The 20,498-nt window shown below is 42.7% G+C and overlaps 2 protein-coding genes across 2 annotated transcripts in view; one reads left to right on the top strand and one right to left on the bottom strand.

The window, feature by feature from the left end:
• Positions 1–2: 2 nt before the first annotated feature.
• Positions 3–2,003, bottom strand: LOC129368531 (neuferricin). Its single transcript, XM_055043557.1, has 4 exons — positions 1,613–2,003; positions 1,376–1,516; positions 358–544; positions 3–265 (listed from the first exon to the last, which is right to left on the bottom strand). Exons 1-4 carry the CDS (start codon positions 1,866–1,868, stop codon positions 94–96), a joined length of 756 nt encoding a protein of 251 aa, XP_054899532.1. The 5' UTR covers positions 1,869–2,003; the 3' UTR covers positions 3–93.
• Positions 2,004–2,327: 324 nt separating this feature from the next.
• zzef1 (zinc finger, ZZ-type with EF hand domain 1) overlaps positions 2,328–20,498 on the top strand; it is a 33,865-nt gene continuing 15,694 nt past the window's right edge. Inside the window, exons 1-36 of the mRNA XM_055043539.1 lie at positions 2,328–2,870; positions 3,488–3,632; positions 5,005–5,199; positions 5,302–5,485; positions 5,578–5,777; positions 7,038–7,248; positions 7,345–7,461; positions 7,565–7,743; positions 8,811–8,909; positions 9,005–9,096; positions 9,715–9,860; positions 10,411–10,516; positions 10,947–11,165; positions 11,673–11,764; positions 12,382–12,635; positions 12,720–12,853; positions 13,049–13,119; positions 13,213–13,327; positions 13,421–13,586; positions 14,007–14,128; positions 14,232–14,349; positions 14,454–14,628; positions 14,722–14,803; positions 14,890–15,091; positions 15,206–15,339; positions 15,722–15,962; positions 16,056–16,135; positions 16,205–16,295; positions 16,377–16,842; positions 17,841–18,005; positions 18,090–18,209; positions 18,305–18,466; positions 18,552–18,684; positions 18,794–18,932; positions 19,213–19,378; positions 19,464–19,726. Of these exons, the coding sequence (XP_054899514.1) occupies positions 2,457–2,870; positions 3,488–3,632; positions 5,005–5,199; positions 5,302–5,485; positions 5,578–5,777; positions 7,038–7,248; positions 7,345–7,461; positions 7,565–7,743; positions 8,811–8,909; positions 9,005–9,096; positions 9,715–9,860; positions 10,411–10,516; positions 10,947–11,165; positions 11,673–11,764; positions 12,382–12,635; positions 12,720–12,853; positions 13,049–13,119; positions 13,213–13,327; positions 13,421–13,586; positions 14,007–14,128; positions 14,232–14,349; positions 14,454–14,628; positions 14,722–14,803; positions 14,890–15,091; positions 15,206–15,339; positions 15,722–15,962; positions 16,056–16,135; positions 16,205–16,295; positions 16,377–16,842; positions 17,841–18,005; positions 18,090–18,209; positions 18,305–18,466; positions 18,552–18,684; positions 18,794–18,932; positions 19,213–19,378; positions 19,464–19,726 (5,998 nt within the window). The 5' untranslated portion in view covers positions 2,328–2,456. The remainder of the gene's footprint in view (positions 2,871–3,487; positions 3,633–5,004; positions 5,200–5,301; positions 5,486–5,577; positions 5,778–7,037; positions 7,249–7,344; positions 7,462–7,564; positions 7,744–8,810; positions 8,910–9,004; positions 9,097–9,714; positions 9,861–10,410; positions 10,517–10,946; positions 11,166–11,672; positions 11,765–12,381; positions 12,636–12,719; positions 12,854–13,048; positions 13,120–13,212; positions 13,328–13,420; positions 13,587–14,006; positions 14,129–14,231; positions 14,350–14,453; positions 14,629–14,721; positions 14,804–14,889; positions 15,092–15,205; positions 15,340–15,721; positions 15,963–16,055; positions 16,136–16,204; positions 16,296–16,376; positions 16,843–17,840; positions 18,006–18,089; positions 18,210–18,304; positions 18,467–18,551; positions 18,685–18,793; positions 18,933–19,212; positions 19,379–19,463; positions 19,727–20,498) is intronic.

The raw sequence follows: 20,498 nt of genomic DNA, 5'->3' as shown, positions 1-20,498 counted from the left end.
GCAGTAAAATGTCTTTATTCTGTTTGATATCTATACATATATAAAAAAAAAAAAAGGTTCGCTGTAATCGTGAATGAATTGGGCCTGTTTTTCTTAGTCTGCCACCATGCATGACTCGGCATCTGAAGGGCAGCCGTCATATTTCTGCATGTCGGGGTGATCTGCTGCCGCAGATGGATCTTTGATACAGATGCACCGTGTATGACCGGAACCTGGGGAGAAGAACTTTCGTGGTACGCCAGTCCAGTCTCTGTTCACTCCTCCACTGCGTTGGGAGTCAAAGGGGGGGGCGAATATTATATTTTTCACATTTCATAACGATGCTCATGAGGCAATAGGTCTGAAGCGTTTCCTTACCTTTTAGTAGAGCACCAGACTCTTTTGCCCCGACTTGAGCTCCACTCGGAGTTGCAAGGAGGAAAGAGAATCTTCTCGGCTTCTGATTGGGCCTTCAGTTTCTGGCCCTCTGCCAGTGATGCTTCAACTGCCAGCAGGGCCTCTGTGGGCTGTCCAGTCTCATCGTAGAACCGTCCCACTACCAACCCTGAAATTCAGCGCAACGTACTGTACAGAAACGATTTCCTTGGTCAGAACTGTTTCAAGTAAAGCAGTGTACGCAGTACAGGCTGGTGGGGATATGGACTTAGTTTTGTCACAATTTTTTGTGGTATTGTGATAAGAACTATTAATTACTACTTTTTAAGGTATGGTTGTGGCTGTGACTGGGCGGTACAGCAATCGGAGGCCTCTAACAAAAATACCACTCCTGGAAACCTTTTTTTTTTGTTTTTTACCATAATTGGACAAATCTGATCTTTGAGTGCCATTTTATTTGAGAAGGGTCAAACTAAATCATTTTTTATAGCAATTAGTAAACCGTGACATCCCTAAAGTCTAAATATGATGAAACAAAGTCCCATTTCCCTGGGCCTTTCTTCAAAGTGGGAAAGACAAGAAAAATGTGCAAGTCGGAAAATATCAATTAGCTTTGTCCTGGGGATACAAAAAAGAAAGGACGGACTATTTTACAAATGAGTAAAAAAGTGTATTGGAAAAAAAACCATCCTTGGATCTGGCTGATTTGTCTCTAAGGATGACCATTAAGATCAAAACGAAGATCTTCAAAAAGCCTGAACTTCAACCCTTTCAAGAATTTACCCAGTATGCTTTAAAAACCCAATTTCACGGCAAGAAAATGTTAGAAAATCCACTATAACAAATCAGTGTTCAGTGGATCTTCAGTTGAATCTTATCATAATGGTTGGTAAAGGAGGGGGGGGGAGGGGTTTATTATTCTAAAAACACCTGAAGAGGAGGAATATGTTGAGGAATGTATACAAAGAAAACGAGAGGCTTAAATGATAAAGATCTTTACCAACATGCTGGTATTCTTTGTGATAGAAATCCAGCCAGTCATAAAGGGCCACCACCTTTAGTGGAGACAAACTGGAGACATCATCAGTCAGGCCACTTTCAGTGAAGTCTCCAGTGATGAAAGCCAAGGAGGAATCCTTCCCTGGAAACACAGCATGCAATGCAATATCGTACTACTTAACAATAAAGTGGTTCCAGCTTAACAATACTGTGGACTCAATCTGAAGAGTCGCATCACCTGCCATGAAGTGATAACCACCCCCGGGTCCATAATGCTTGTGTCCTTTGTGTACGTCAAACACCTGGCCCAGAATGGCCAGGTACAGGCCCCTGCTGCCCTTTGCTCCGTCGTATAAAGACAGGTCACTCCTGCTCAGGAGCCGCGCCGGGGCCGCCTTCTGTGACTCCCCTCCCCAACCAACGGACCAGTCGGGAGGGAAAAACAGCACCCCCGCTAAAACAGACAAGCACGCGCCCAGCGCGTATCTCAGCATGTTTGTTTGTCCACGTACTTACATCACTCCGTGCCTTTTAAAAGGAACAGTGACGAGGCAGGTGTTTCCGGAATAACGGACAGCAGAGCGCGTGCGCAGCCGAGAAACTCAAAAGGTTCCCCAACGGTTTATGTAAAAAAATGGCGCATGCGCAGCAAACTGTCCAAGTTATCCTCCAGTTTACGACCGCGAAGAGCATAAAAACAATTAATTTTAGTATGAGTTATGTTAAATGTAGTTTTGTAGTTAAATGTAGTTTGTGGAAGAGGCCGGGATTATGTGTCAAGGTTACGTCTAGGTTAGGCGCCTGGGGCAGAGAGAAAAGACTTTATGAACCGGAAGAGGACTGAGAATGGTGGGGCCTGGTGGCGGTGCTCTCGGCACAGCGCCTGCGCAGCCGAGATACGTCGGAGGACGTCTCTTTTTTCAGCCAAGTTGACGTACAGTGCGTGAATGCGGTAGTAGAGCGTAGCGGAGTTCTGACTGTAGGTTGACGTTACAGAGGTCTGTGTGCGGACCCCGGTCAAAACCGACACCTGCGGGGGCCGTGTGGACTTTTAGGGGGAACCCAAGGCGGGTCAGACGAACATGGGGAACGCAGAGAGTGGCTGTGGCGGAGGGAGCGGCGACGAGGAGGACATGGAGACGGAGAGTCCCGGTTTCGCGGAAGACAACCTGGCCTCTGCGGCCATTGGCGGTGCTGTCGGAGGCAGCGGAGGAACCGGGTCTGGGCGAAGCGGAAGGGGATCGAATAACCCACCCGCGGCCACCGAGGGACCACCGAGCCCCGCGTTCCTTTTGGAGCAAGTGAAACTCAGAGAAGCGGCCGCCCGTGTCAGCGACTCGGGGGTCGCCATTCACGAGTCCGTCCTGTCCGGTAACGAGGGCGTCCTGATCCGGTGGCTGGAGGACCGGCTGAACCGCGGCGAGGAGTCCGTCAATGTGGAGCAGTTCTGCGAAATGTTGGAGAGCAGAGACGCTCCCAGAAATGAATGTGAAGAGGTACATACGTTTGTGAAAGCGAAAAAAACTAAACAACAGAAGAAAAAAAAACCCAACCCCAAATATTGCTGTCATTTGTGACATGACATGAATATCAGATGTTTTGACCCAGGTACGAGAGGTGAGCTGCTGATAGCGGCACCGCGCCCATCCATAGTGACTAATCAGCTCCTCAGATTGTAGGGAAAGGAGCAGAAATCCAGCCATGTAGTTTGAAGAGTGTGCCCTGAACAGCTGTGATGTTGTTACCTTTACTTGTCAGGGTTATTGTCTCGGTTGTTTACAGTGCTGGTCTCTTTGTTGCTGCCTTGCTGTGCGGTGACAGCCAGGTGGTGTGTGATAAGTTTGTGCCTCAGTCTGCATATTTGACTCTTGTGTGGGCAGACAAAGACTATCTTTCATGTGTTAAAAGTAGTGAGCGGTGCACTGATTCCTTCTCGCACAACCTCTATTGCATATAGTTACACTTTAAAGAAGTACTTTAATCCATTATGCATGTCGATGTGATTCAGTTGTGAGTTCTAGGACTTGTATTTGCATGCGTTTGCTGTGTGTTGTGATGGGATTGATCGTGTCCGAGTGTAAGGGTGTGTCGCTTTCTGTTTCCATGATCGCAGGCGTTTGGACAGTTTGATGCAGAGGGGGATGGAGTAGTGGACATAGAGAGCATGCTGATTGCTCTTAAGAACTCCAATGGAGCTAATCTACAGGGAGAATTGAGTCATGTGATAAGACAGCTCCAGGCGTGCTCCCTCACACCAGGTAAGATTAGGAATTTGTTTACACGCACACATGCACATGCATTGACTACGTTCTTCATTACAGCCCTAATATTCAGTGTATTTTGTTTGGGTTTCTTGTACTACCTGCAAAGTCGAGGGGAACTGATGCCCCTTTTTTAATACACTGCAAAGTGTGGCATGCTTTTATATTTAAAGAGGCCCTGACCACCAGCTGCTCTTAAAAGTTAACCTGTCAAATGCCAAACATGTAACTTGAGCCAAGTCGAGTTACATGACTTGACTCGAGTCCTTCTATTATGTCTTGATTTGCAAAAAATGGTCAGATACTTTTGACTTGACTTGGAGTGTTACACCAATGACTCGGGACTTGATATGTTACACAAAATCTTAAAGTTTAAAATGGTTATCCAAAAAAAAAAAAAAAGATTTTAGCACAACTCCTAAGACTTGACTTTCATTCTAAATTGGCTAGCTGGAAATTTTGGATATTATTCAGAGAAGCAGCCATGAGCCCCATGGTGATGCTGTTGGAGCTGCTGCAGATTGGAGAATGTGTTTGGAAAAAGCGGCGAAAGGTTCAGTTCAAAGTTTGACTCAAGCTCACCAGGGAACCGAGTAATCATGTGGAAGTGGGTGGTTAAATGAGAAAACAATTGAACATTTTTCATGCATGCAAAACTTACACTGCATATCACCCTGAACGCACCACCTTGGCTGTAAAAACACGGTGGTGGCATCATCATGCTGTGGCTGCTCAGTAAGAACAGGGAAACCAGTCAGAGTTTATGGCAGGTGCCGATAAATACAGGACAACGCTGGAAGAAAGCATGTTGGAGGCTGCAAAAGGGTTGTGAGCTTTCAGCTAGACAACAACCTCAAACCAAACCAATTTAAGGATTTAAATCAAAACATATTAATTTGTTGAAATGGCCCAGTCAAAGTCCAGAACTAAATCTTATTCAGAACCTGAAGCAAGACTTGAAAGTTGCTATTCAGAGATGTTCTCCATCCAGCCTGAATTAACTTTAGCTATTTAGGAAATGTAGAGTAGCAGAATATCTTTAACTAACTACCATAACACAGTTTAAGAGGGAATTATTGAAAACTACAAAAGGATTTAAGTATTTGAAACTGTCATGGTGGTGATTTTATATATATATATATATATATATATATATATATATATATATATATATATATATATATATATATATATATATATATATTCTTGTTTGGATTTAATAGTCGATTATGAATATTTTGTTAATATTTGCTACACTAAATCAATGAAGTTCTTTATATGTATGGACACCATTTGCATGTAGTCAGACTGTTGTTTAATAGTTTTGCGGTTCCACGCTTGTTTTTGTTTTTATTTCCTGTCCCTACAGGTTTCGTCGACATCTTCTCAAAGAGCAAAGACAGATTAGGAGCTCACGCCTCTAAGATCCTTAAGTTCCTCCACAGGAATCGTATTCCCAGCAGTGCCATCCCTTTCCCGATTTTAGAGGGCTACAACAGCATCTGCACCATGAGGTCCAGCGTGGTTCAAGACTTCCTGGAATTTCTCCTGCAGAAGGAGAAAGGTGAGTGACAGAGTTAGGCGGTGTAAGAATTAGAGACGCCATGCAGCTTTATTTCCTGGCTGTTGTGCAGAAATTGTCCCGACTGGAGTCGCTTCCTTTCAGATTTAGATATCCAGTACAGAGCAGAGCTGGACCGCGACCCAGACGTAGATAAAGTCAAGGTGGTCACACAGTGCTACAGCACGATAGAAGCATCCTCCAACGTCTCCGAGATCTACAAGATGACAAACGGGGAAACGTCAACTTTCTGGCAGTCGGACGGCAGCGCCCGCTCACACTGGATCAGGTAAAAAGTGCGACTCTGTGGTCCCGAAACCGTCCAGTCGTGACTCTTCTAAGTCTTTCTTTTCTTTTTTTTTTCTTGCACTCTGTTCCCAGACTGAAGCTGAAACCAGATGTGGTTTTGAGACGTCTGGCCATCGCCGTGGCTTCCAACGACCACAGCTACATGCCTCAGCTGGTCTCGGTGTCTGTGGGGAAGACGCGGCTTTCCCTGCAGGAGATCAGAGACATCCGCATCCCCAGCAACGTCACAGGCTACGTGGCTCTGCTGGAGAACGCCAACATCACCCACCCCTGTGAGAGCCCGTCTGTTTGCCGTATTTAATCTCCATTAAAAAAAAAAAAAAACAAGGGTTGAACCGATATGAACCCTTAAGCTAATATCCGATATTTATATTGCCATTTAACCGAGCTCCGATATTTACCGATTAAATGCATATTTCTTTTAAAAATATGCAAAGCTACTAGAGAGCTACTTTGACAATAATATATAGTAATAGCCATAAAATTCAAAACCATGTAAACATTTTACTCCATTTCATGAGAAATTAATTTATTCTTGGCTGATCACATAAAAAAACACAAAAATACACATAACAGTTTATTTGTAATGTGAAAACATCCAAAGGAGTTGAATATTTTTGCAAAAAGCTGTATGTGACTTGATAACAATCAAGGAAAAGAAGCAGCACCGAACACACAGTAATAAACTTGAACTATGCATTTACTTCCTTTGCATAGTTTAAATTGTACTGCATGCTTAATAGCTGGGTAAGACGAGCTAAACTGACGCTCAGGTGTTCTGCAACCTAAACCTGTTTGCATATGGCGTTCACGTGAAATAAAAATAGTTTGGGCGCATTTATTATTATCTAGTGCTGCAAGAAACTTTAGAAAAGAATGGATTCCAGTCATAAAGACCTATTCCAGAAAATGTGTTTTTGTAGTTGTATTGAAGATTTACAATTTTACTTTTTTTTTTTTTTTTTTTTAGAATTGACCTTATAAAAAATTTTTGTTACATTTTTGTAGAAACAAAACCTCTACTGTAGTAATCCTTCCCTGAGAAATAAGAGTAGCTGTTGTTTTATTTATCATGTTGCACGCAGCTACGTTTCTTAAGTATTAAAATGGAAAATATGATATGACTAGATGATGTGTAAAATTTGCTTTATTGGGAACCAATTAATATAAAATAAAATAAAAAAACTAAACTTAAAAAATGAATCAAGAACTTATTTTGGGATCTAATTGCCAAATCAAAATGAATGAATTATGCAAATATTAACTAATTTCTGGCTTTTTGGTGTGGAAATTCTATTGAGGTATTGCCTAAAAAACTGAAACTGCAAAATTTAGCCTGTTTTGTTAGCTCTTTTCAAAATTGTTCCTCAGTTCTTCTTTATTTTAAGTTGTAAAGAGCCACTGCGAAGGGCTTAAGAGTCACATTTGTTTCTGGAGATGCATGCAGCAGATCCCTGGATTAGATTATTAGGTGCTAGTTGAAGGGGATTTTTAATCTCATCTAACCGCGTTTCGTCCCGAACAATTCCCAGATGTCCAAATAAACATCAAGCGGTGCCTGAGCGACGGATGCGACACGCGCATCCATGGACTGAAGACACTGGGTTATCAGATCACCAAGAGTAAAGAGGTGTCTGTCTCGGATGCTTCGGCCATTTGGTACCTGTCTCTGCTCACGTCCCTGGTCACCGCGTCGATGGAGACGAACCCAGCTCTGGCTCACACGGTCCTCCAAAGCACACAGTAAGACAGCAGAGTTGTAAAAAAAAAAAAAAAAAAAAAACGTGTCTGTAAAAGCATGTTACTTCAGGTTGTTGTCTCGGTTCTTTTTTTCCCCAGGAAAGCCTTGCAGCACATGCCGCCGCTGTCGCTAACGCCATCGTCCACAGAGTTCCCCAAGTTCTTCTCCCTAAACATCCTGGAGGAAGTGGACGGCTTTCTCCTCAGGATCGCAAAGTAAGCTGCGGTTTCTTTTTTTTTAAATCTTTTAAACGTTCAGCTTATGAACTCCTTCAGCTGCAGAGTGAACATTGTATTGATGCCACTTTGGGTTTTTCAGCTGTTGTGTGAGCCCTGATGCGGAAATGACTCTCTTGGCCTTTGCCCTGGCCAGAGGCAGCGTGGCCAAAATACTCCAGGCCCTGTCCTGCATCAGTGATTGTCTGCAGACCAAGTACAAGGCCTCCTCCCTCATCGTCTCCATGGCATCTGTTAGGCTGCGATTGCTTTATCGTAATGGTAATTTAGCTTATGCTTCACCTTTCTGATTTGCATGTTATTCCTTATCCGGGTGACCGTTCATTCTTAAAAAGTCTTAGATTTATGTATCTAAAAATAAAGCATTGCAAGGTCTTCATTTAATAAAAAAAAATGTCTTAAATTTTGAAGAGGGAGAATTATTTAACTTCATATATTTTATTTATTCTTCTTTTCGGCTATGTTTGTGTCTTTACTAGGCTAAATGAAAATAAACATGCAGATTTAAAATAAGCAATAGAAATTCAAATTCTCAAATACTTTATTGATCCCAAAGGGAAATTCAATAAGGCGACGATCAAAAGACTGTTATTCTTGTGATCTCATGCTTCTATATAGAAATACTTTTCACCCTTTTTTTTAAACTAATTATTCAAGAGCCTATAAAAAGACACCACCAGCTTAGATAACATCCAATTCCAGATGTTTTTCTTATTCAAAAAGCAGAGTAACAACTGTAACTCACAGCAATAATTCAAGTTACAAGGAAAAAACATTTTTCATTAAGTGTCAATTAATTATGTGGATATACAGCAGGTCTTCAATTTATGTATCTAAAATTGAGCCGTAAACTCTTTAAAAAATCAAAGTTAGCTTTAAACTGGTCTTAAATGTTGTAGTGGCAGGACTATTGACTCTTGTATATTCTACGCTTTTTTTCTTTTTGGTTATGTTTGCATCTTTACTGGGCTTAATAAGAGGAGACGCACAAAAAAACGTACAGATTAAAAAGAAACTGTAGCAGCCACTGCTAACTAGCTACTGACATATCCCTTGCTAGCTCGATTTTTTTAATCTATCATGGGTAATTGTAAATTTATCGCTAGTTGGCTGGACGACATTCGTCTTTGCTATTGTCTCGCTTCTGTTGCCCATCTGTGTGCACAAAAGCCTGTCACTACTGCTATGTAAAATATAATTTCTTTTGAAAATCTCTGTCTTATAAAGGTCTTAAATTTGAGTGGGCGAAATCTGCTGAACCCCTTCGCATGTGTATCTTCTGAAGGGACGATGGCGTTTATTTGAACCCAAACTGTGACTCGTTGCAGGAAAGCCTCTCCAGCTCCACCTGCAGGCCTGTGACGTCAAGAGCAAAGAGGAAAAGTCAGGACCGGAGAACATGCTCACAGAGTTTTCCACTGGAGATGGTACAGCAGAACTAAACTCAGTCTGGAAATGAAGGGCAGCAGGACCATCCGCTCACGTGGGATGCTTGCTTTTTTTTTGTCCCCCCCCGCTCCAGGTTTCCTCACAGAAAGCGGCAGGAAGAAAGCCAGCGTCATCCTGTCCACGGAGGACCAGAGCAACTTCCAGGTCACACAGATGAAGATCAAAGTAAGACGCCACCGTTTCGCATGTGTAATGAGAGAGCTGAGAACATTTCAATCAGTCAGTCATTTTATTCACTCGCTTTAGCAAATGTCCTCATTAATTCTGAAACATGTTTTCTGTACGAGCGAAAAGGGAGCAGGAAGAAGAAAAAGTCTTGAATAAACTTGCGCCTTTCTCAATAATTACAAAATAAATGTTCAACTAGCAATTTAAGTTGTAAACAATCTTCATTACTAACTCAGACTTTTTGTTATTATAGAGTTTTTAATTGAATTTATGAGTCTGGAAGTAGATATTTTTTCAACTTCTCATCCACATAACTTTACTCTTCCATAACTTTACTCCATACACTAAAACACAGCTGTTTCATAGCAGTACGCACAGTTTTACTTCTGAAATCTGACTTCTTTCCGCTGTTCCTGTCATTTGAGTTTAAAAGAAAGAACTTTTCTGAATTAATTGGCAATAATCTCTTTCTTGCTTTACACATAAATAATAGCAATTCAAAATGAACAAAATCCCCTAATGTCAAGGTATTTGATTGAAATATCATTTTTATATGAAAGTCTGATGACTTATGAAGGGCGTTGATTATTTTTGCATTGCTGTCGATGTGATCAGGTGCGAAAAGGAGCGATCGGAGCTAAATGTGGCTTGGTGTTTGCATACATGGAGGAGGAATCTTTTGATGCAGAGAAACATTTCAAGAGGTTCAAAAAGTACGACTCGTGGAACTACAAGGACTACAAAGAGTTTGTACAGGACAGGTGAGGATTTCTCCTCGATTTTTCTTTTACAAAACTATTCACAACTTTCTAAGTTTATCATATTACTAACACCGGTTTCAAATATTCAAAAGGAAATTGTACGTGAAAAGATATTGCATAATTGTGAAGCAGAAGTAAAATATGCGGCTTTCAGACTTATTTACAAGTAAAGATGTGAAAAGTGCGGCGTGCTTTTTGAGTTCGGCTTTCTAGGAAATGTAGTTTCATCAAAGTTGATTTATGATTTAACGAGGCAATTGCTTTCCCAGAGGAACAGGATGGTGTGGGTACCCTTTTTCTTTCCTTGAATAAATGAAATTGTTGCCTGAGACTCACGTTTTATGTTTACTCGTACTGTCTCTGTCCACCATTCAACTTTTTTTCATGATCTGAAACATGCAAGACTGACAGAAAGGTGCAAAAAGAAAATAAATCTGTAAAGAGACAAACACTTTGTCACACCGCTGCATGTCCCTTAACGCCATAAGTGTCTTCATTGGAGGTCTGTGTAGTTTATCTTCTTTAAATCTCTCTGTCACATTACCTGCAGCGGGAAGATTTCAGCGCAGAGTGAGGATGAGCCGATTGGCTGGTTTGAACTTGAAGAGGACTGGAATGATGTGGAAATCAAGCTGCAGCAGTGTCGCGTTGCCAAGGTGCCATTTCAAACTTTTTATTTACTTTTTCTGTTTTCTCCCAACTTCTTTTCTTGTAATTAGTCCAATTTTTGCACTGGTTTGCATAGATTGGCTGTGATATACCTAAGCCTGTTACAATAAGCACTTAATCAATAATTTCCATTCTGATTGATAATATTTTTTGAAGGGTAATTTTGTTTATGTGCGCCTTTATTTCCTTTTTATTGTTTTTGGTTGCTGTGTTTTATTTTGGATATTTAAAATATTTTCCAGTTCCAAGTTTTATCAGTCTTTGACACAATGAACTTACATTGTTCTACCCCACCATTATATTAGTTGCAAATGATGTTAAAACTATAATGTTATTGTTTACCGCAATCACTGCTAGGACAATTTGTTATCGTGACAGATTTGGTAGAATCGACATCTTATTGTTTTGTCTTCTCAGTTCCTGATGGTGAAGTTCCTCTGCACCAGGCAGGACTCGGCCGAGCGGCTAGGCGTGCAGAATCTCAGCTTCAGCGGCTACCTGTGTCCTGGAACGGAGAGGCTCGTCGACCTTGATGACCTCGGAGGACAGGGGGACGGCCTGGACCAAAACGGAGTCACCGGCCTTTGTCTTCTCAATAAAACCCTTTTCTTCATACAGCAGCTCACACGAGACATGGTAACGCAGCACAGCTTGTTGAATTTGGTTACATTTTTGGTACAATCGGATCTTCACTGTATCAGAAACAGAGCATCCATCCTTTGGAAATCATATTGTAGAGATGTGGAAATGAAAACGGAAGGAGGTCCTCCTCGGAAAATGTTTGAAAGACGTCCAGGAAGCCTGGACGGCTATTGATCCAGACTTTAAAAGAAAGTCTGAGTCATTGTTGGAAGGACGATACAAAGCATTCAGGGATGACTCAACACTTCTGAACAGCAATGTCTATTCATGGGAAATTTCCTCAATTTCCACAAAGAAACACTAAAAACAAATCAAAACACATATACGTTTGTTTTATTATTGCTAAAGTAGCATTTAATCCAGCTGGAATGTGTGATTTTCCTTCCTCTGTGCTCATTTCTTTGTTCATATTCAGTCCCTCTGCCCTCTAGTGGCTTTGAGGAGATATTGCAGATTTTATACTCGTTTGATCAGATTGACTCAACTATGTTGTTTCTGCAGGATGCCTCACACTTCAAGCAAAAGTATCTTCTGGACTTCAGTGGTCTCAGCCTTATCCTTTTCTGGAACTTCTACAATAAACTCAGGGAGATGTGAGTAATCAGATTACCTCTGGTGCTTATTCACAACCCATAACACACGGGCCGCACGGATTTCGTGAAGTTCTCACCTGCTGGCGCGTCAGAGGCCACTTTTAAGTTATCAGCCTTCATGCAATATTTATCAGGCATGGTGCAAGAGTTCATCCCAAAGGATATTTTAAGAACTGTTTTAAAGAACGTCATTGCTTCTTAAGGAAAATCACTTTTTCAGAAGCTTCTTAAGAGTTGTAAGAACAAATGCTGAAGGATCAAAATAATCACTTAAGTTTATGTTATGCACTTATAAAATAATTCAGTTGGTTTTTAAAAATGAAAAATATGTATATTTTATTGCCTACAATGCAATAACATAACATTCCTTTAGTGTAAATCTGCAGCTAAACAAATTCTTTCTAACATCAAAAAATGAAAAGCTCAGCCTTTCCTGCTTGACTTTACATCAAAATGGATGCATTTGCTGTGCAGTTTTGGCTTTATTGTTGCTCCGACTGTGTTCTTATGTCAGCAAATAATCGATTCGTCACGATGCATCCGATTAATCGTTTCAGCCCGACACTGTTGGAATAATAGTGTCGGGCTCTTAATGGTTGGCAATCTCTGTGTTGCAGTGAGGGAGAGGAGGTGTTGAAAAGCAGAGTCCTCCTGCTTCAGTTGATGCAGAACTGCTTCCCCATGCTGCCCAACCCGACTGAGCTCCAGGACGCAGAAGAGAGTAAAAGACCAGAAGAATGTGCCCCTTCAGCAGCTGCAGCAGCTGCAGCAGCAGCAGCAGCAGCAGCAGCTCCGTCTACATCCAGCAGTGGAGATTCTGAGAGTATCTCTGCGAAGGCTGTGTTGGAGCTCTATACTCACCTTTGCCACAGTAAGAACAAGAGCCAAAGTCATGCAGGGCAGCACGAGGGGTCACTTGGGTCGGCGTTTGACAGCCATGACTCTTGTGTTTCAGTTGTGGATGGTCCAGAAGGAGAGACTGTCATTGAAACCATTTTGCACAAGGAAGCGGTTAAAGCCATTCTGAATGGAGCTGCTGTTTTCTTCCCTGATAAACTCGACAGGCGGGACAAGCTCTTCCACATGATGGTGATTTTCACAGTTTTTCCCGTCTTAATACAGCTGAAATTGGAATCTAGAAAAAATCTCGCCCATTCCTGTCAACTGTTTTCTAGAAGAAATTAAACTCCTATCATATATAAACCTATCATTTATAAAGCAATATTTATTACTGATTGGTATTTAGGTAGCAGGTTTAGTGATCTGAGTCGCTTGTTTTTGCAGAAAAATATCACTGAAGATGATCAGCCAGAGTCGGTGAAGGTGACGTTCGAATCTCTTTGTAATTATTTCAGGTAAGAATACACATCCAGACACACCTACATGTATTTTACTCATACATGAGACAATAACTGTATATCAGTAACAGGTGCGCTGTCTTTGCACAGTAATCAGGATCCAAGCGGCCTTCTCCTGCTTCCCCCCAAAGGAGCTCCCTCAGACTTCGACATCAGCCCCATACTGGTAGTGATGGAGACGCTGCTACTCGTCGCATCAAGAGAGGTGATTTCGGACTTTCATCATGTATTTGAATGTTGTACTGCGTCTGCTCGGAGCATCAAATCGAACATCCCTTCTGAACATTTGGACTTTCAGTGCGAGGTGATGATGGTGGATGGGAAGGCCGGAGCCAGCAGGAAGGTGTTGCTGTCTCTGTTCTGGGCTCTGCAGGGCAGCCTGCTTTCCTGGTGCTACCTGCAGCTCAAAGGTGGAACGTCCACACCCACCGCGTGCGATCTGGCCAGAGACATCCTTCTAAAATGTGAGCCATTTTAACAGGGGTTGCATTTTTGCATTTATTTAATTTCCAATACAGTGCTGTACAAACGTAATCATACAGGAACAATAATGAGCACTGTTTGATTCAAGGGTGTGCACGTCCTTAATAAGTCTTAAATTCATGTATCTCAAATTAAGGCCTTAAAATGTCTGAAATATGCTTAAAAGATGTCTAAAGTTGATCTCACGAGAATAATTTCTTCCTTAATAGTTGTCCATATCTACGTGTGCTTGTGTATATACGTGTATATATACTTTTATCATGACAGAAATGTATAAATAAATAAATGCGTCACACGCATTTGGTGTGAACGCGCCGTTACGTTTGAGTTGCTGAAACCTGCAGAAAACCTGAATACGACCAAAGATGTTCACCACTCCTGTCGTGCACATGTTCCTCCAGATGTGGATCAGTTCTTGGGAAGCATCAAGGCAGTGCTGGGCTCCCTGCTTGAGAGGTTCACCAGCAGCGACATCAACAACAAACTGGGCAGCTCCATCCTCGCCACCATCTTCAGACAGCTGGTAAAGCGTACTTTCTCTCATGGATTCGAATGACTCTGATACGCAGGGACAGAGCCGAAGTTTCACTGGAGCATTTAATCAACATTTCTTCATCTCCTGCCAGATGATTTTCCTCTTGGAGCTGTGTTCGTTGGACATTCCCCACAGCGTGCTGCTGAAGAGCTTCTCCTCGTTGGTCGAGCTCCTCAAAAGACTGTCAAGTGACACAGGAGACATATTTTCTAAGGCGAGTCTGTCAGATGCACAACATAGCTGGTCTTAAATTAAGTTGCGACGTTGTTGTTAAGCCGACTCTGTAGCTGAACTTTATTGTCGTTATAACGACCAAAGGTGGATCAAGAGAGCTCCCACCAGCCTCAAAAACCAGTGGTGCTCAGAACGTGGAACATGGAGTCTCCTCACAACTACGAGAACAGCCAACACGAGACCACCGTCTTCGCTTGTCCCGGCGCGACCTCCTTCGAGGTGGAGTTTGACGAACGCTGCGAGACGGAGAAGAGGTCGCCGATGCGCCGCAACACTTTCCCACACATCTGTTGGGGGAAACTCTTAGTGAATGCGTCTCACTCAGCGTTTCCACTTGATCTTCACAGGTACGACTATCTAGAATTCACCGACTCCAGAGGTGGGAAGGTGCGCTACGATATGAAGGTCGGGAGTGAGAAATGGCCAAAGGTAAGCGAGCCAAAGCCAAGTAACTATCAGAGTGGAAAGCTGTTGCCACTTCATCCCGCTACGCGTTTGTCTCTCCGCTCCTACAGAAGGTGACGTTTGACGCTGGACCCCAGCTGCAGTTCCTGTTCCACTCTGACAGCAGCAATAACGAGTGGGGATACAAGTTCACGGTGACGGCGCTGGGTCTGCCAGACATTACCATTTCCTGGATGTCGGACCAACAGCTATTGGTGGCCCGCCTCATGGGTCGCCTTGCATCCAGAACCCTGGCACTAAAATCTCCTTACGGTGAGTTTTAAAACTCCAACAGGACGATCGCAGTTGCTTTGTTTCGATTGTTATTATTCTGACTTTTAAGCGTAAATCAAAGCGGTTACATTCATGTATTCTGTTCTTCTTCAGAGATCCGCAGCGTGAAGGAGCTTCCGCCAGGAAAAATGTCTCACGTTCAGGCTTCACCTTTATGGAAGCCCATCCTGCGACACGGTTTGAGTGAAACTCGGGAGGCAAATCCCACTAGAAAAGCCCCCAACCAGGTAGGGGGTTAGTCTGCTTCAACTGTGGGCAACTGTGGCTGTGTGGGTAGAGTAGTCGTTTTGCGATCAGAAGGTTGTAGGTTCGATTACAGTTTCCTCCTTAAGGTACTTAACCCCAAATTGCGTACCTAGTTTAAAGCTCTCTGAGTGGTCAAAATGACTGGAAAAGCTGAGTTCAGTCCATTTTCCCACAGTTTTTAATGGTTGCTTCACTTTAAATAACACATAGTGACATTTTGGAATGTCTTGTATGTATCGTTCCCTTAATATTAGACATAAACCCTCCAAGTTTTCATCAATCTTCCATGATTGATTAGCGTCGTTGAGCCATCCCACATGACAGAAATGACCGTTCTCTTTTATTTGTTCCCGCAATTTGTAGACAAACCCATCAACTTTCGCTGAGATCTTGGTCTTCCTTGAGGACTTTGCACGGTGGAACCCTTCGCAGGAACCATCGGAGCATAAAGCAGAACTAATGCGGACCCTGGTGCAGGCTTGCAGAAAGCACTCCCTGAGCAATGAAATCGTTGCCGGGGCAAAGACGGACCAAGCTGTGAACGCCATCTGGGCAGCCATGGTGTATCACACCCCGGCCCTCAACCAGGCCCTGAAGGCATATGGTAACGCTAGCTCTGATTGGCTGTCAGGTTTCCTAGCGATAATTGGACCTGGTTGTTAAATCTAGCCAATGTATTGCTCCTTTGTGTCTCCAGTTAATCAGGACTGCAAGTCCTTTCTGAGTGAAGATTTTGTGCAAGTTTACGTCCTGGCTGACAGCATCAGAACATGGATGGTGAGTTTTCCTCCCATGATTTATGTCTGTATCAAATCACTGCTCCTTATTGCATTTTTTCCGTCTCAGTTGGAGATGAAGCAGAGATACCTCGTTGGAAAAATGAACATTTATGATGATAAAGAAGGGAGTCCAGAGGAAGTTACCGTGGATTCTCTGGGTAAGGAATCCAGATAATCTCATTCCGAACGTTCGCCTCTTGGAGAGCATTCGCTCATCGTCGCCACTGTCTTTTTTCCAGCTGAGGCGTGCATCGAGAAGAGCCTCCTGCTGTTTCGTTTTCCTCCATGTGGAAAGTCATGTCTGGGTGCTGGGGACTCAAATACTCATCTGCTCCGCTCAAGCTCGATCTCAGAAGGAGACTTCCAACCCGCCTCCCCGCAGCCGGGATTACCCAACGAGGCCGTCGACGGCAGGCTTGGACAGAGTCAGCCGTCCGCCTCTCTGCCCCCAAACCCCTCATCCTCCGAGCAGAGCAGGCGGGGCCACAAGGACCCCGCGGAGAGTCTGCCCGCCCACCCGGCGGGCGGGGAGCCGGCCTCTCCCTCCACGTTCCCCCGTAAAGCTCCGTTCAGCCGCTCGCGCCTTCGCCTCCTGTCCTGTCGCTCCGTGGAGGAATCCCACATGACCCCCTCTGTCAAGGAGCGCTACCCAATACTCAAACACATCCTGAACTTTATGAAGGACCAGGCTCTCACCACAGCAAGGTACACTGTTAACGCCAGATTGTTCTGTAAAGTCCATCAAAGTTACTTCAGATGTAAGATTTTACACCATAGCCACTTTTTCTAATCATTTCTTGCTTTTTGATACAGATCGCTACTAATGAAAAATGTATCAGGTTTATCAGACATGCTTAGTGATTGTGCCAGTGATGAATATGTGTTGTAAACAGATTAGTAACTAACTAATTTGTATGTACCAATTAGGGAGGTTAAAGTTGATCTACTACTTTAATGCCCCCGTTTTGAAAGTTTGTCTGTAACAAACAGCCTCTAAGAAGTAATGCAGGATTACGAGTTTATTGTCACTGTATATTTGTTAGTGGGTCTGAAACAATTAGTCAGATGAATCGATTATCATCAACCAATTTGGTAATCAATTAATCATTAAGTGGAGCATACAGACTCAAAAATGTGATTTGCTGGGAAAAAAAGAAAAACTCGCTCAGAGAAGTAATTAAGCCAGAATTGTACAAAAATATGAACATTTTGCTTTAAAGAAGAAAAAAACCCAACTAAGTTTGTAAATATTTACTGCTCAGAATTTCTTCAGTAGCTTAATTTTAGGTTCACCTGGTCCAAATTCTGTAAAAAAATATATATTTAAAAAATCTCTTATTAAGCACCTATTGCTGAGCTTTTCACATATTGAGAATTTTTTTTTTCCTTCAAGTGGTCAAGCACACTAAATTATTGCATTTTAAAGACCAAAATATATATATTTTTTAAGTTAAAAAAATTAATTATTAGATTATTTGCACCTTTGAATGCATTTCTAATACTCATTAAATAAATTGAATTAAAAAAAATGCTTAAGAGGTCAAATAGAAAATACTCAGAATTTTACAATAAAAAAAATTCAAATCAGAACAATCGTAAGATAATCAATTATTCTAATACTTGCAGACCTGTTTTCTCTGTGACCCAAAATTCCACTGGAAGTTAACTGTAACATCGTCTGAATTGTTGTTTCCTCCCGCCAGCATCTTGCAAACCTTGGCCCTGAACAAGGCGCAGGCTCTGAGTGTGTGCAAGGTGCTGGAGATGATTCAGCAGAGTTTACGTTCCCTGGGAGAGCCGCACCTCTTCCAGCCGCACTGCATCCTGTTCCTGCAGGAGCTTCTGGCCTGCCAGAAAGACTTCACCAGGTAGGTCGACCGACCGACAGTCCAGAACGCGCGAGCGTCCTGCACGCTCGACGGTGATCATGAATCGTTTTGTGTGCTTTTCAGTTACTTCTCCCAGTTGTCAGACGGCGGGCAGAAACTTGGAGAGGAGGTCAGGCGTTCTTACCATCAGCTGGTCCTCATGCTGGTGGAGGCAGTTCAGGGCTTCAGCAGTCTCAACGAAAAGTAAGACGTTTCCTCATATTCCTATTTTTTCTCAGAGCAGATTAAAACGTGTGTGTTTAGTGTGCAGTCAACTGATCCCGATCTCTGCTCTCCAGAGCTCTGCTCCCAGCCCTGTCGTGTGTGCAGAGCTGCTTTTTGCACCTCCTGGACATGAACTGGGAGGTGCAGGACCTTCCCCTCTTCCAGAGCATAAAGCTTCCAGTGCTCCTGCTCACGATGTCGCAGGAGAACATCAGTGTTCATGACATTGCCATCAGGTAAGCGAAACATAAGGTGACTTGTCTAACGCTTGCCGCCTCGTTTCGAAGTCTAAAAGGTTCACTGCCGTTGTTTCAAACTCAGTCAGTGGACGGAGGACGATGAAATTGCCGACTACAAGAAGAACCAGGAATGGATGGATGAGTGCATGGACGGCATGTTTGAAAAGTGGTACGACAAAATCGACGAAGAGGAGTCCGTGGAGGACAGGAGGAAGGTATTCTAAAGAGAATAATAGACGTGACGTTTTGGTTAGAAAAGGGGTAGAGGTACCTGATTTGTGCCTGTTTATTACAAATTCATATCTAAATGCATTTTTCCTGCAGATGCACATGTTTATTGCCCGCTACTGTGACCTGCTGAATGTGGTGATTTCCTGCGATGGCTGTGAGAGGATGGCTCCATGGCACCGCTACCGATGTCTGCAGTGCATGGATATGGACCTATGCAAGACCTGCTTCCTCAGTGAGCGCATACATCACGCTACAACAATTTATTCAAACGATCTGCATCACAAAATCAGTCCCCAATTATTCCCAAGACGCAACATTTTGCAGGGTGCCGCATCCATTCCGTGAAACAAAACTTGGCACTATTACTACATAAGATCTAGAAATTTCTTTTGTACGTTTGTGCCTTGTGCGTGTGATGCAGGTCTCATAAAGTCTTTCAGCTGTTGAAACCTGCAACAAACAGTCAGAAAGTGATTAATGGATTCAAACGGAGGGTCTTTGTTTGTGTTCAGGCGGAGCCAAACCCGAAGGACACGAGGACGATCACGAGATGGTGAACATGGAGTACGCCTGCGATCACTGCCAGGGCCTCATTGTTGGCAGCAGGATCAATTGCAACGTCTGTGAGGACTTTGACTTGTGCTTTGGTTGCTACAACGCCAAAAAGTATCCCGACAGGTAGATTGTTTTGACACCTGCTTTTAAAAACGCTTAGAATTTTGTGGCTCTCTGTAGCTTCTTTTATTGTTTTTTTATTTTTTAGCCATTTACCCACCCATCGCATCACTGTGTACCCCATGGTGACCATACGGATCAGTGACCGTCACCGCCTCATCCAGCCCTACATCCATAACTACTCGTGGCTCCTGTTTGCTGCTTTGGCCCTGTACTCCTCTGAGCTGAGCAGTGAGAAACAAACGGAGGGAGAGCGTTTAGACGGCAAAACCCTGGAGCTGGCTTCAGACCTGCAGGCGCACTGCTCCCAGCTTATCACTGACTGCTTGCTCAAAGGCCAGACTGGCAAAGGTATGTCTGAGCCAGTCATTTTTGTATCTTATTTTCAAATTTTTGTTCAGTTAGGGACATCTTATTGTTAGTCCAGCAATAGGTTGTATTCTGGTGATACTGAGACAGAAACATTAAAAAAAAATAAATAAATAAAACAAACATGTGGAGGGAAGAAAGGAAATGGGATTTAAATTAACAAATGAAAAAACAGAGGAAAAGAGTTAAAGGAAGTGAAATGCATAGGAGGAAAAAGAGGAAAAACAGTCAGAGAGATAGGAAGCAATAAATGAGAGATAAAAGGTAATTTTATTTCTATAGCACATTTTCAGCAACAAGGCAATACAAAGTGCTTTACAGGACTTAAAAGGAAATACAAACAAAATAACAAACCAAAAGAGAGCAAAAGAAGAAAAAGCTAGTAATGTTGGTAGATTAGTTTCCTCTGATCTATTTCCTTTTCTGGGTTGGAAGAATAGGAGTCTAAAAAGTAGTAGCTAAGGTAGTTTTTCTAGGTTCTAAGTTTGTTCTGATTCCTTTCTGGGTTGCAATAATAGGAGTTTCTCTGCATCTAAATAGTGAGGACTAAAATATAAGCTAAAGAGTGACCAATAAACTAGCAAAATACAGGAGAATAAATGAAGGAATGAAAGTAAGGACTCAAAAAAAAGGGAATAAAAATGTATCGGAAACAAGCAAAAGAGGGATGTAAAGGTAGGAAAGAAAAAAGTACTTTAAAGGTTGGAGAGGAAATGAAAGAAGGAAACTGAACGAATAAACAGAAAGGTGGAAA

This window comes from Poeciliopsis prolifica, unplaced genomic scaffold (assembly GCF_027474105.1).
Source record: "Poeciliopsis prolifica strain line A6 unplaced genomic scaffold, Auburn_PproV2 SCAFFOLD019, whole genome shotgun sequence".
Taxonomy (NCBI): Eukaryota; Metazoa; Chordata; class Actinopteri; order Cyprinodontiformes; family Poeciliidae; genus Poeciliopsis; species Poeciliopsis prolifica.
This window is presented reverse-complemented; position numbering and strand designations above follow the sequence as displayed.

What these genes read in the sequence shown, in the direction of transcription:
- LOC129368531 (XM_055043557.1), bottom strand. Translation starts at nt 1,868, where the DNA reads ATGCTGAGATACGCGCTGGGCGCGTGCTTGTCTGTTTTAGCGGGGGTG. An exon ending in TGGTTATCACTTCATGGCAG is followed by an intron (nt 1,517 to 1,612) that starts GTGATGCGACTC and finishes CTGTGTTTCCAG; the next exon opens with GGAAGGATTCCTCCTTGGCT. An exon ending in CAAAGAATACCAGCATGTTG is followed by an intron (nt 545 to 1,375) that starts GTAAAGATCTTT and finishes GCTGAATTTCAG; the next exon opens with GGTTGGTAGTGGGACGGTTC.